At 44.4% G+C, this 13163-nt stretch overlaps 1 protein-coding gene across 1 annotated transcript in view; it reads right to left on the bottom strand.

Moving 5' to 3' along the window:
* The window catches only part of LOC105728857 (putative tetratricopeptide repeat protein 41), a 75956-nt gene that overhangs the window by 42417 nt on the left and 20376 nt on the right, over positions 1-13163 (bottom strand). The window contains 3 exon segments of the mRNA XM_064379497.1: positions 3154-3332; positions 4239-4437; positions 10625-10864. Of these exon segments, the coding sequence (XP_064235567.1) occupies positions 3154-3332; positions 4239-4437; positions 10625-10864 (618 nt within the window).

Raw genomic sequence — 13163 nt, 5'->3', positions numbered from 1 at the left:
CCAAACTAAGCTTTATGAGCGAAGGAAAAATTAAATCTTTTGCGAACAAACAAGTACTTAGAGAGTTCACCACCACCAGGCCTGCTTTACAAGAGCTTCTGAAAGAAGCACTATACATATAAAGGAACAACCAATATCAGCCTTTCCAAAAATATATTAAAAAGCAAAGAACATTAATACAATGAAAAATTTACATCAACTAATGGGTAAAACAGCCAGCTAGCATCAAACGCCAGTATTAAACTTATATATATTTCAATTGGATAAAAAGCCAAAACCCATCGGTATGCTGCATCCAGACCCATCTTACATGCAACAATACATAAAGACTCAAAGAGAAGGAGGAAGATTTACCAACCAGAGAGTAAAAATAAACAAATAAACAAAAAGCAGGAGATGCAATTCTCGCCTCTGATAAAGTAGACTTTAAAGCAACAAAGATCAAAAGAGGCAAAGAAGGACATTACATAATGGTAAAAGGATCAGTGTAACAAGAATAGCTAACGATTCTATAGATCAACGAGATAGAAAATTAACAAGGACATCCAGGACTTGAACTCAGACCCGGAACAAGTAAACTTAATAAACATTTATAGAACTCTCCACTTCAAATACACAAAACATACATTACCACCTCACACCTATTCCAAAAGTGACTATATAATTGGAAGTAAATCACTCCTCAGTAATCGCATAGCATTTCATAGGTTTAAATGAAATATTGGTTGGCTGTTTGTTTGTTATCTTCTTCCCTTATTCCTTCCGGACTACATCATTAAGTATAATTATCAGTATACAAGAGGTTTTCAATACCCATTACTAAATTGCATTCTAGCCTGGGCAAGAAAGCAATACTCCCATTCTCTCTCCCTCTTTCTTTTCCTTTTTCCTCCTCCCCATTCTCTCTCTCTCTTTCTCTTCCTTTTTCCTCCTCCCCATTCTCTCTCTCTCTTAAAAAAAAAAAAAAAAAAAAAAAAAAAAAAAGAAGATGAATAGCTACAATAAGCAGAGTGGCAGGATCACAGCCTTACTTTATGAAGTTGGTCCAGACTGACAAAAATAGGCCCTGGCGTAGACGAAAGAAAGGATGCCAGAGGCTTCATGGAAGTAAATTCTACAGGACTTGGCCGTGATTGAAACTGATGTGTGTCAGAGGCAATTACGGAGACCAGGACTCCCTGCTGAGAGGCCCCTGGGGGTCCAGAGTAACACAAACACTAACCAGCAGGATCTTAGATGTTGATACAGGTGACATCATGTTTACAGAATTACCAGGAGAGCCCTATGATGCTCCCCACCTAATGCTAACCAGGCTCAATGACATCCAGGAAATCTTCATATGCTGAAATATTAGGTGATTTCCTCTCCGTTTCAACTCTCAGCCCCTTGCCCCTTCCATCACCATAACAACCATGCTAAGATAGGCAGTTGTGGCATTATTCGGAAGGACTTTTACCCCCTGCTGGAGGTTTAGTCTTCTTCTGGTTAGTGTTGAGCTTCCTGTGATAAATGGAACCATCCCCTCCTGCCCCTTTTCCTCCACTCCTCTGCCCCGCGTCCCTAAGCACTGACACATTTCCAGACAGATCTTGGCTGCATTCCACTCATGTGTATCCTTATGAGGACTGCCTGTGTTCTTCCACGTGGATGATTGCTGGGTCAGACAAGTTCCAAAATGACATAAATCATACACGACAATCAGGATCAAAGCAAAGTCTGGATGTTTGAGGATCAAAAGAGATACAGCTGTGGTAAAGCCCAAATCTATTCCTATCTGGGAGGCCTCAGGTAACTTACCCGAGACTCAGCTTCCTTAATTTTAATCAAGATATTACTAGTATTACAGCAGTTACAGCAAGTATTATATAGTATTACAGCAAAATTAGGTGGGGAACATCGTAGGGCTCTCCTGGTGATTCTATAAACATGATGTATAGCAATTATGTTGAGAATTAAACAAAATGACACATATAAAGTACTTAATCCAAAGCCAGGCATATAACAAATGTTCAAAATCTGTTATGATCACTGAACTGTAAAGCCCAGAAGGGCAGGGATTTCTCCTTGTTCATTGCTGTGTCAGTGCCTCCATGAGTTTATGGTCCAGGGAAGGCGCTGAGTTAATACTCATTGAAAGAATGAATGAAGGTTGTTACTGTGTTTAATAAGCCAGGAAATGCAGGATGAAAGAGAATGAGAGGAGAGAGGGCAGGCAAAGGGGCTTGCTTATGAGAACAAAGGGAAGAAATCTTAACCAAAGTGCTGTCCAAACCCAAGCCACTGAGGCAGAAGGTCAAAGAATAGCTGTCCTCATTTTGACTGAGGCCACCTTGAAGTAGTGTTTTCAATACTGAGTGATGGAAAAAGTTACTGCTATCATCAGCAGGCAGAGCGAACATGGAAAAAACAATTTGAGAGAGAAAATCCTGAAGTAATTTAGGTTTTCACGTATTTAATTTGAAGCGTTAACTGCTCACTCAGGAAAGTTGTTAAGCAATAATACTCTTACTAGCTCTAATAAAAGAGGAGATGTACCTGGTACTCCAAAAAGAGATTCAAGCTGGAAGGACAGAAGGTATTAAGGTTGTGGTTGAAGCCACGAAAAAGTAGAGACAGAAAGAATGTTAAGGACAAATTCCTCAAAAAGAGTCACTGCAGGACTGCATGGGATGGCTCGCAGCTGTAATCCCAGCACTTTGGGAGGCTGAGGCAGGTGGATCACGAGGTCAGGAGTTCGAGACCAGCCTGGCCAAGATGGTGAAACTTCATATCTACTAAAACTACAAAAATTAGCCATGTGTGGTGGCACATGCCTATAGTCCCAGCTACTTGGGAGGCTGAGGCAGGAGAATCGCTTGAACCTGGGAGGCAGAGGTTGCAGTGAGCCAAGATGGTGCCACTGCACTCCAGCCTGGGTGAGAGAGCAAGACTCCATCTCAAAATAAATAAAAAGAGTCACTGCAAGAAGATAAAGAGAAGCCATTTTTCCTGATTTCTTGTCTTTAAAACTTGTTGGCTTGAATTATAGAAAGGAGTAATAATCAGGGAGTTCTGTTGGACTGATCAGAATTATGTGAGGAAACAGGAAAATCCTAACTTTGGCCACTCTCTATCCCAGCGAAATGAACTGCCGAAACATTGCGACTCACGTGCCTGAGAGCGTACATCTCTTCTTCGTTTTATGGCACTGATCTGCCTTAATCTTGGCCACTGAGAGTAAACAGGCCTCCGAGACATCATAGCCGGCCTCTGATAATACATTCTAGTAGTGAATGAGGTGCAGCCTTGTCCAGAAGCCTGGGCTTTGGATTTTTGATATAAAGTCTGTGATATTTGTGACATAACATATTAATAGAGATCATTTTAGTATTTCAGGCAGGCCTTAAAGGAAGCTCTTCTGTTTACCACATTTCAGTAGCCTATTCATAAACATCTTACCTTACCTTTTGGAGATCACCAGATAAATATGAGTCTTTCACTCTTCAGCAGTCAAAGCCAATTCTCCTCATTCGCCTAGGAAGCCTCCTCCTCTGGGAAGGCTCCCTGGATCTACCAGGCAGAGCGCCAGCCCCTCCCTCTTCTGTGCTTGCCACAGTCCATTGCGTCATTGTTGTAGTGAAGCATTACCACAACGTACAGTAATTCTCTGGATCCACATCTTCCCCTACTAGGTGAAAAGCACCTATGGGCTTAGAACTGTATCTATTCATTTCTGCACCTTCTGGGCCTAGCAGACTGTGGGAGACAGGATGGGTCATAAATAGATGTTTGCTGAATTAATGAGCAAGAGGAAAAGAAGAAAGAGACAAGGAGGGGAAGAGAGGTGGGTGGGAGGGAGTAAGAGGAAAGGGGAAGTAGTATAGAAAAAAGAAGGGAATGGAAGGGAAGCAAATAGGAGGGTCTAGCAGAGCTTGCCCAATCTTCTACCCTTTTCCAGCTCTCCTCCTTGTCCTCCTCTCTCTGAAATGCCACTTGACTTTGAGAGGAATCCACATGGAGTGAGGAGGAGAAATGAACACTCTGCAGAGCCAGACAGACCAACGGGGTAACCCTGGAGATCCAGCAACCACAAAGTTGATGCCAGAGGATGGTTCCATCCAAATGAATGAATGGATGGTTGAATGGATAAATGAATGAAGACATCTTGTTCAAGGGAACCATGGGTACATAAACATAGCACTGGTAAAAGGGAAAGCTAAATCTGCCTAATACAATGATATAAAAATGGCAAGACTTACCTAGGGCTTGAGAGAAAGCAGCACAACTCCCCCAAGCATCCACTCATTTTCATATGCCATGGCAATTCTTGATACACTCTCCAGAAAGAGGTTTGCTGCTGGAAGTATCTGATCAACACTTGGTGAAATTGTGTTTTCTTGTGATTCACTGGGCTCTGAAATGAACATGGACTGCTTTCTCTGACAGGAGTGATTACACCTATTTAAAAATCAATTGCAATTTAATGCCTATGACTTTTCAGTACGTGAAAATACTATAGCAAAAATATGACAACCCTGTGGCTGTAATTAGACAAATAAAAGTCAAGGTAACTGGAAAAAATTGTATCTTATACATCAGTCTGAATTTACCAGAGAATGGGTTCTAGTGATGTTCGCTGACCTGGAATTGGAGAAGTTTGTGAGCATGCTGGTTTAAGTCTTTCCCCTCCCGCAAGGAAACATGTAACCTACTTTTCTACTTTAAATATAACCTATGCTTACTGCTTACACAAGCACTTTTGAACATTTGAGGGTGTGCATTTTGGAGAAGTGAAGCCATTGCCTGAATTTCATATGACCCAAGGGGTAGCTGGCAAACATGGCAAATCTGATATTGGAGCCAGGATTACTGTATCTTCATTTCCAAAGAGAAATGGTGCCAGCAGATCACACTACCCAGACACAAGCTTCTCAAAAACAAAAGGGTTTGTTTAACTAAATCCTGGTGATCTCTAACCTTGAAAACTAAAATAGAAGTATTTTTAAATTTTCTACTTACCACTTTTTCTTGCAAGATAATGAAACACACAGCTAGGTGGCACACCAAGCCCAGCTCTTCATAAGAACTCTAACAAAAGGGGAACCCACTGTTTAAACAACCATTCTTCATTTCCGCTTACATGATTCTCAGATCACCCATCTATATGGAGAGACCCCATGCTATCTGGTCTAAAGTGTGAAGATACGACCAGATGGCAAGTGCCATGCCTAAAAGGCCCATGGAAGGAAAAAAAAAACCCTTCCCCACTGAGTGTGGTAAAACTACGTGTGTGGTTATAAATTGGGTAAGTGGGGTGGGAATGAGGGAGAAAAAGAACTGGGATAAATATTACCTGGGTTCAAGATTTGGAGAGTTAAACAAAATATGTAAAGTATGCAAAACATTATCATAGAAAATGCAGTGTTTAATTAATTTATTTATTTTTATTTTTTTGAGATGGAGTTTTATTTTTATTTTTTTGAGATGGAGTCTCACTCTGTCACCAGGCTAGAGTGCAATGGCAGGATCTCCACTCACTACAACCTCCACCTCCTGAGTTCAAGTGATTCTCCTGCCTCAGTCTCCCAAGTAGCTGGGATTATAGGCACGTGTCACTACGCCTGGCTAATTTTTTGCATTTTTAGTAGAGACAGGGTTTCACCATGTTAGCCAGGATGGTCTTGATCTCTTGACCTCGTGATCTGCCCGCCTCAGCCTCCCAAAGTGCTAGGATTACAGGCGTGAGCCACCATGCCCAGCCTAATTTAATTTTTTACAAAATAACCTCATAGGGAGTATATAGATATGCATCCCCATATGACATACCTAAAATCAGAGAGACCAGGTGACTTACCCCTGGTCAGCACATGAGCAGTAACTGGAGAAGTAGCATTCCAACCTTCTTGTTTAATGCCACTGCTCCTCCAGCTACACATACGATGGATGTGAGGAACGGTGTGACCCCAGCATCATCTGTGCATACACAGTGCAGCACTCAATGATAGACTAAATGGCCGATGTTTGCATAGTCCTAGTGTGGTGGGCTAGATTATGCTGTGCTGATAGACAACCCCGAAATCTCAGTAGCTTAAAAGAGCAAAGGTTTAGTATGTCCATCACAGGTTGGAGACTGGGAACTCCAATCCAGGTCTCCCCGCTGTGGGACTGACAGAGCAACCGCCATCTTAAATGTTGCCAGTGGCCACTTAGTCACAAGGCACCACCCAACAAGGGGGCCGGGAAGTGTTTTCCATGGCGGGAGGGGGAGGGTGGGCTAGAAATACTGGCATTTGGTTCAAATGGTCACCACTAGTGCTTATTGTAGTGTCTGATGCTGTACCTTACATGAGTTAGCTTTTTTTGGGGGGGGTCGGAGTCCTGCACTTTGCCCGGGGCTGGAGTGCAATGGCATGATCTCAGCTCACTGCGGCCTCCACCTGCCAGGTTCAAGCAATTCTCCTGCCTCAGCCTCCTGAGTAGCTGAGATTGCAGGTGCTCACCACCATGTCCAGCTATTTTTTTTTTTTTTTATTAGAGACGGGGTTTCACTACATTGGCCAGGCTGGTCTCAAACTCCTAACCTCGTGATCTGCCTGCCTCGGCCTCCCAAAGTGCTGGGATTACAGGCATGAGCCACCATGAATTAGCATTTTTAATATCCTCAAGGCAAATACTGTTATCCCTATGTTGTAGGTGAAAAACTGCATCTCAGGGAAGTAAGCGCCTGGCGTAAGGTCACACCAGTTCTACCCAACTCCAAAGCCACTGCTCTCCACAAGAAATCATTTCTAGCAAGATGCCATGGTGATTTCCAGAAGGAGGGAAGGTGGGTTCTGTTTGCCAAACAGCATGCAGACCTGAGCATGAGATGAGGACAGGGACACGGAGCAATGCTCCTGCTCCAAAGAACCTGGTGTTGCGCACAGGTGGCTCACACCTTCTCTCCTGTGTGCAGCCCTCCAGCTCCTAATTCCAGGCAGATACTGGAGGCTGAGGTTTAGTACCGACTCTCAAAACAATAGAGATGGAAGCTGCTAGAAACAGCAGACCCAAAAAACCAGCAGCCAGGCACATTCATTCAGCAAACATCTGTTCAGTGAAACTAGAACGGGTCTCAGGGAATTCAGACTTGCTTGAGGGTGCCTGATGAAAGAGAATAATCTTTAGGCCCACAGAATTCAAGATTACCAGTTGATGTGCATGGGCCACCTTGGGAAAGGTGGTGGGTAGGAGGCCACAGAGACGATTCATGAGGAAAAAAAATAGTGGCTAGCATTTCTTAAGACTTTACTATGGGCCAAGCACGATGCTAAGTGCTTTACAGAACTTACCTTATTGAATGCTCACAAGTAAGAACCGTATGAAGGTGGTACTGTATTTTATGAATGAAGGATCTGGGACACAAAGTGGTAAAATAATGTGGCCAAGGTCATCACTAGCATGCGGGAAATCCAGGGCTCACCCTGAGTCTGGCATTGGGATCCCACTTTTAACCACTATGCAATATAAACTCCTTCTACTCAACAGAGGTGGAAAAAATGGGCTCCATAGACTAGATTTCTTGGAATGCTTATGGGATGCAGCATTACAAGAAGAAATAAAAGAAGCTCTTAGCCGGGCACGTTGGCTCACGCCTGTAATCTCAGCACCTTGGGAGGCTAAGGTGGGCAGATCACCTGAGGTCGGGAGTTTGAGAACAGCTTGACCAACATGGAGAAACCCTGTCTCTACTAAAAATACCAAAAAAAAAAAAAAAAAAAATTAGCCAGGCATGGTGGCACATGCCTGTAATCCCAGCTACTCGGGAGCCTGAGGCAGAAGAATCACTTGACTGGAAGGCAGAAGTTGTGGTGAGCCGAGATCGTGCCATTGTACTGGGCAACAAGAGTGAAACTCCGTCTCAAAAAAAAAAAAAAGAAAGAAAGAAAGAGGCTCTTTCCAGGAACGGCTCCCTGAGAGCCTGAGAAGGGTGGGGTTTGCTGGAGAAGGGCATGCAGTGTGCTGAGATCTCCCAGGAGATGCCTGCCCCCACTTCTGATGGAACCAGCACTACCCCAGCACCTCAAGGTCTGGCTGCTTTGAGACCCAAGGAGAGGGAGGGAACCCTGATAAGAAGTCTGGTTTTCTCATGATGAAAAACTCTGGCAGGGAGTTGTGAGGCACCTACATTGCTAAGCAGAAACCAGGAGAGACTCTCTGGTGACGGCAGCCAACAAACAGATGAGTGAGCAAAGGTGGCACTGCCATGGACTCTCAGGAACACCTGAGGCAGGTGAGAACTTTCCATGGGGCTGGCGGGAAACAACCTAGCCTAGTCCAAGAATGTTCTGGTTGCATGAGAAATAAGTGAAATAATGTATAAGTACCAGGCACAGTGAAAGCACTGAAAAAAAAATGGGCTGCCTTTGGTTTAATTATTGGTGATTACACTATCTTTTTCTTATCCTTGTGTATTGAACTATGCCCAGAATCAAGTTCAAGTAGATCCTGAACAATGTTACGAAAATATGATTGGTATTTATCACGTTTATTTAAAAATTGGCATCTGAACACTTCAAAGCTGTCAATGTGGATTGGTTTCGCCAATAATCACTGCTTGATCCTTACAATTAAATTTTGTAACTAAAAAAAAGGAGGCTATCATGATCAGTATTAACAAGACATAATGGCCTATAGGTAATAGAGGAGCATTTCTCAGCTTTGCAGCCCTCCTTTGTCCTGTTCATTCTCAGCCCCACTAACATGCGTGCATATGTGTATGCACACACACGTGTGCAACATACAAAGTATGTAAGATCAAACAATCCTCAGTTTTAGTAACAGAATAGAAAAGAGGCTGCTCCATCACAGCCTAGAGGTCAAAGATTCTCTCTAGGTTAGCCAATTTATAGTAGGAGTAATTTAGGTAATAAATTGAATATAATGCTAGACAGGGCATTAATTTCCAAGGCAAGAGGCAGGCAGAGATGCATGTGGCTAAGAGAAACCAGCTTGCCTCAAAATGATTGATATGATGACATTTCGACAAGAGTCAAGAAAGAGAGCCCTTTAAAACAGCAGCAACAACAACAAAAACCAACATAGTGGATTCAAGTACTATAGCTCTGCCTTTCGGATCTTTCTCATCCTTGTAGGATGGGCTTTCTTCTCCTGCCCAGGCCACGTGGAGGTGATGCTATTCACAGCCTGATTCTGCAGCATGACAACTTTTTTTTCCTGACAATAGTGAATACTGCCAGCAGTGCTTTTTGTGTAGGTACACAGTACAGCAAATGGGGCGCAATATACACCCAGAACTGTAACAGCCACGCCACGATGCTTCAGTCCCTGCACCACCAATGGTATTATTGTTCTCAGGGAAATGGAGAAATTGAGCGCATGGCAAACCATCACACGGTAAGTGAACAGAAGCGCATACTAAATCTAAGAGCATCCTCGTTCCTAGGCCCACGCTCTCCTCTACATCATATAACTTGAGACAGTGGGAATGATTACAGTGTAGGAGGGAAACAGCAGAAAGGATTTATCTTGTTAAAAAGGAAAGTTAAAAGGAACATAGTAAAGTTAAAAGGAAATTTGCACAGAGCTTGGAATCTTCCCGGAGGCTGTAATTTAAAGACTTTTCGAGTCCTTCGACCTGAAGCGCTCTAGGCAAGTAACTGACAAACAGTGCTCTGCTCCTAGATCAGATGTCTGTGACTGCCAAAGTTTCCTGGGTGCAGCCCTGCCGTCCTTTTCAGTAGGAGAGAAGAATTTGATTTCAGAATTGGAGAAGAGTTGGGAGGCTGAGGTGGGCAGATCACCTGAGGTCAGGAGTTGGAGACCAGCCTGGCTAACATGCTGAAAACCCATCTCTACTTAAAAAAATACAAAAGTTAGCCAGACATGGTGGCAGGTGCCTATAATCCCAGCTACTGGGGAGGCTGAGGCAGGAGAATCGTTTGAACCCAGCAGGCAGAGGTTGCAGTGAGCCGAGACCACACTCCAACCTGGGCAACAAGAGCAAGACTCAAAACAAAAATAAAAACAAAAAGAAAGAATTGGAGCAGAGACTCCTAATTCCCACCCAGAACAGAATGCATTTACCTCTTCTTTGTTAGTGTCAGAACCCCACCTTGGTTTGGGGTAGCAATGCATCAAGTCAAAACCTCCATCCCCAGCTTCCCTCATATCTAGCTGTAACCAGGTAATGAAGTTCTGAGTCAAAGACACTTCAGTGGAAATGTTGGTATGAAACTTCCAGAAAATCTCCTTAAAATAAAGCGGCAAGCCCTTCTTCCTCCCTTCCTCCTTCCTGATGGCTGGAGCTCCAGCAGCCATCCGCATGAGGTGGACGTGAGAATGCACACAGTGTAGTGAATCAGGGACACAGAAGGAGCTGGGTCCCAGGTGACTCTGTGGAGCCAACAGAGCAGCTCAGGACTGCCTGCTTTCAGACGTCTATATAGGAGAGAATAAACCCCAGCCATTGAAGTCAGGTCTCAGTTACTCATAATCAAGTAGAAACCCTAACATATAACCATTTGCATACACGTATATGGATTTGTTTCTATGTGAAAAATCCCAGCTTACAAGGCTTCCCTTGTAGGTGGCTTCTGCTTTTCCTTAACCAGCAGGTATTTCCACAGATTCAAGCCTTACTTACCAAGAAGCTTGTGCTCCACCGCACTTCGCAGGGACTGGTGCCAGAAGTACAGAAGGCCACTGGGCTTCTCCTGGACCCACTGTTTGGTGGCGTTGCAGAAGGCAGCCCAGTGCAAGGTGGTCACTTTGTAATGATTCCTGTAGCCCAGCATGTCCAAAAGCTGGCGTAGCTCAACCTCAGCCAACCCGCAATGCAACAGGCACAGTAAGCACAGAGCGTCGGCCACCCAGCCATCCAGTCCTGCGCAGACAACACAATGATGACAAGAGTAAGAGCTAACATGAGCCAGGTAGCTTTCTAAATATTTTATATGATTCAATGACTTTCTTTTCCAATCATCCTATAGGAAATACTATGATAGCGCCTGCCAAATGAGGAAAATGGAGCACAGAGAAGTGAAGTAACTTACCCAAGTTCATACAGAAGTAAATGCAGAACTGGGATTTGAACCCAGATAGCCTGGCTCCAGAGCCCATACTGTTAACCATTAAGTTATCATCCATAGTCACAATGAACACATCCACAGCTCTGGTCACACACTGGCAAGCTTGCCGATGACTACACCGAACATTTCTGCCTAGCAGTCTTTAAGGTTTTCCAATACCGAATTTGCATTCATGGCTGTGAGCAGTTTTTCTGTACGATTGTTCTCCCCCAGCACGGACACAGACACCACTTGAGCCAGCTCTTCATTACCCACCTGACCCTTAAGTTTTTCCACCATAGCTGGACCTCCTTCTGGCTTTATGATCAACCAACTATAAAGAGATTCTTCAGACCATTGAGAGCAATGGTAACACACAGTCTACCACTCTGACCATCTCCTGTGCTAGGATTGGGGAGTGAGCCCAAACTACCTGCAATCTTGAAACAAAGGAAGAACTGTGCAACCCTAATCAGCCAAGCTTCCCTGAGGTTGGCCTCAGCTTTTCTTTTATTTTTTAAATAGGGTCTTCATCTGTCACCCAGGCTGAAGTGCAGTGACACAATTATGGCTCACTGAAACTTCGACCTCCTGGGCCCAGGCTGTCCTCCCACCTCAGCCTCCCTAGTAGTTGGGACTATAGGTGTATGCCATCACACCCAACTAATTATTTTGTATATTTTGTAGAGACAGGGTTTCGCCATGTTGCCCGGGCTGGTCTGGAACTCCTGGGCTCAAGTGGACCACCCACCTTGGCCTCCCAAAGTGCTGGAGTTAGAGATGTGAACCACTGTACCACCCAGCTGGCCTCAGCTTAACTAAGCTCTTCCTGCACCTGTGGCTGAGCTCCCTGGGCCTCAGTGGGAGTGGTGGCTGGGCACAGCCAGGGGGTGGATGGAGCAGTCTTTGGTGAGGAGGAGACCTGGCCTTTCCTGCACAATCCTGGAGAAGGAGGGTAACACAGCCACAGGCCACTTTGCCTGAGTAATTCTTCTAGGGGCACAGAGAACTTGTTTCCACCTCCTTGGAGGTGCAGGAGGGCACCGTAAATTCAAAGTCAATTTTCTTTACAGAAATGCAAATTGTAGAGCAAACAATGGGGCAGGAAAATATGTTGCACCAATCAATGTGTCTTTTTTTTTTTTTTTTTTTGAGATGGAGTCCCACTCTGTCACCCAGGCTGGAGTGCAGTGGTTCGATGTTGTCTCACTACAAACTCTACCTCCCAGGTTAAAGTGATTCTCCTGCCTTAGCCTCCCTAGTAACTGGGATTACAGGCACACGCTACCACACCCAGCTAATTTTTGTATTTTCAGTAGAGACAGGGTTTCGCCACGTTGCCCAGGCTCCTGACCTCAAGTGATCAGCCCACCTCAGAATCCCAAAGTGCTGGAATTACAGGCATGAGCCACCGTGCCCAGCTGTGTCTTTCATTCCAAGTATTTTCTACTTCTCACTTCTCACCCCCACTTCCCCATTCCTGCTCCATTTTAAATTCACTGCCCTTAAGAGAAGACTGTTATAGCAGAGACAAAGAGAGAAAAACTCAAGTTTCAAAATAGACTTTCGAAGTTCATGGCAGAGACAATGACTTGAGGAAACAAATTTTGATTATCAAAAGCTTGATTGTTGAATATCATAAAACACATTCCTGGAGCCAGGTGAGGTGGTAGCTTACCTGTAATCCCAGCTTCTCAGGAGGCTGAGGCAGGAGGATCCCTTGAGTTCAAGGCCAGCCTGGACAACATAGTGAGACCCTGGCTTAAAAAAACAAACAAACAAAAAAAAACTCCTGAAAAACATATGGAATAAATTTTTTTATGACAAACAACAAACTCAAGATAAGTTCAGGGGGATCTAAAGAGGACCTTTTTCCCCCACTCAGGAGGAAAGAGATTTTGTGGAACTGAGAAAGGCATAGGAGAGAATCGGAGAAGAGAACAAGACTCAAGCAGAGCACAGAGGTTGGCTGAGGAGAGAGGACCCTCTGTTAGAATACAGCCTGCGTCAGCCAGGAGCCACAGAGATCCAGCAGCCTGAGAACAGATGGGCACACGGGCGTCCTGGAGGAAGCCAGAATTGCAGAGGAGTCACATCTGTGGACCAGGAGACCAT

This window comes from Aotus nancymaae, unplaced genomic scaffold (assembly GCF_030222135.1).
Source record: "Aotus nancymaae isolate 86718 unplaced genomic scaffold, 86718_ANA_hifiasm-v0.15.2.pri h1tg000021l, whole genome shotgun sequence".
Lineage (NCBI taxonomy): Eukaryota > Metazoa > Chordata > Mammalia > Primates > Aotidae > Aotus > Aotus nancymaae.
This window is presented reverse-complemented; position numbering and strand designations above follow the sequence as displayed.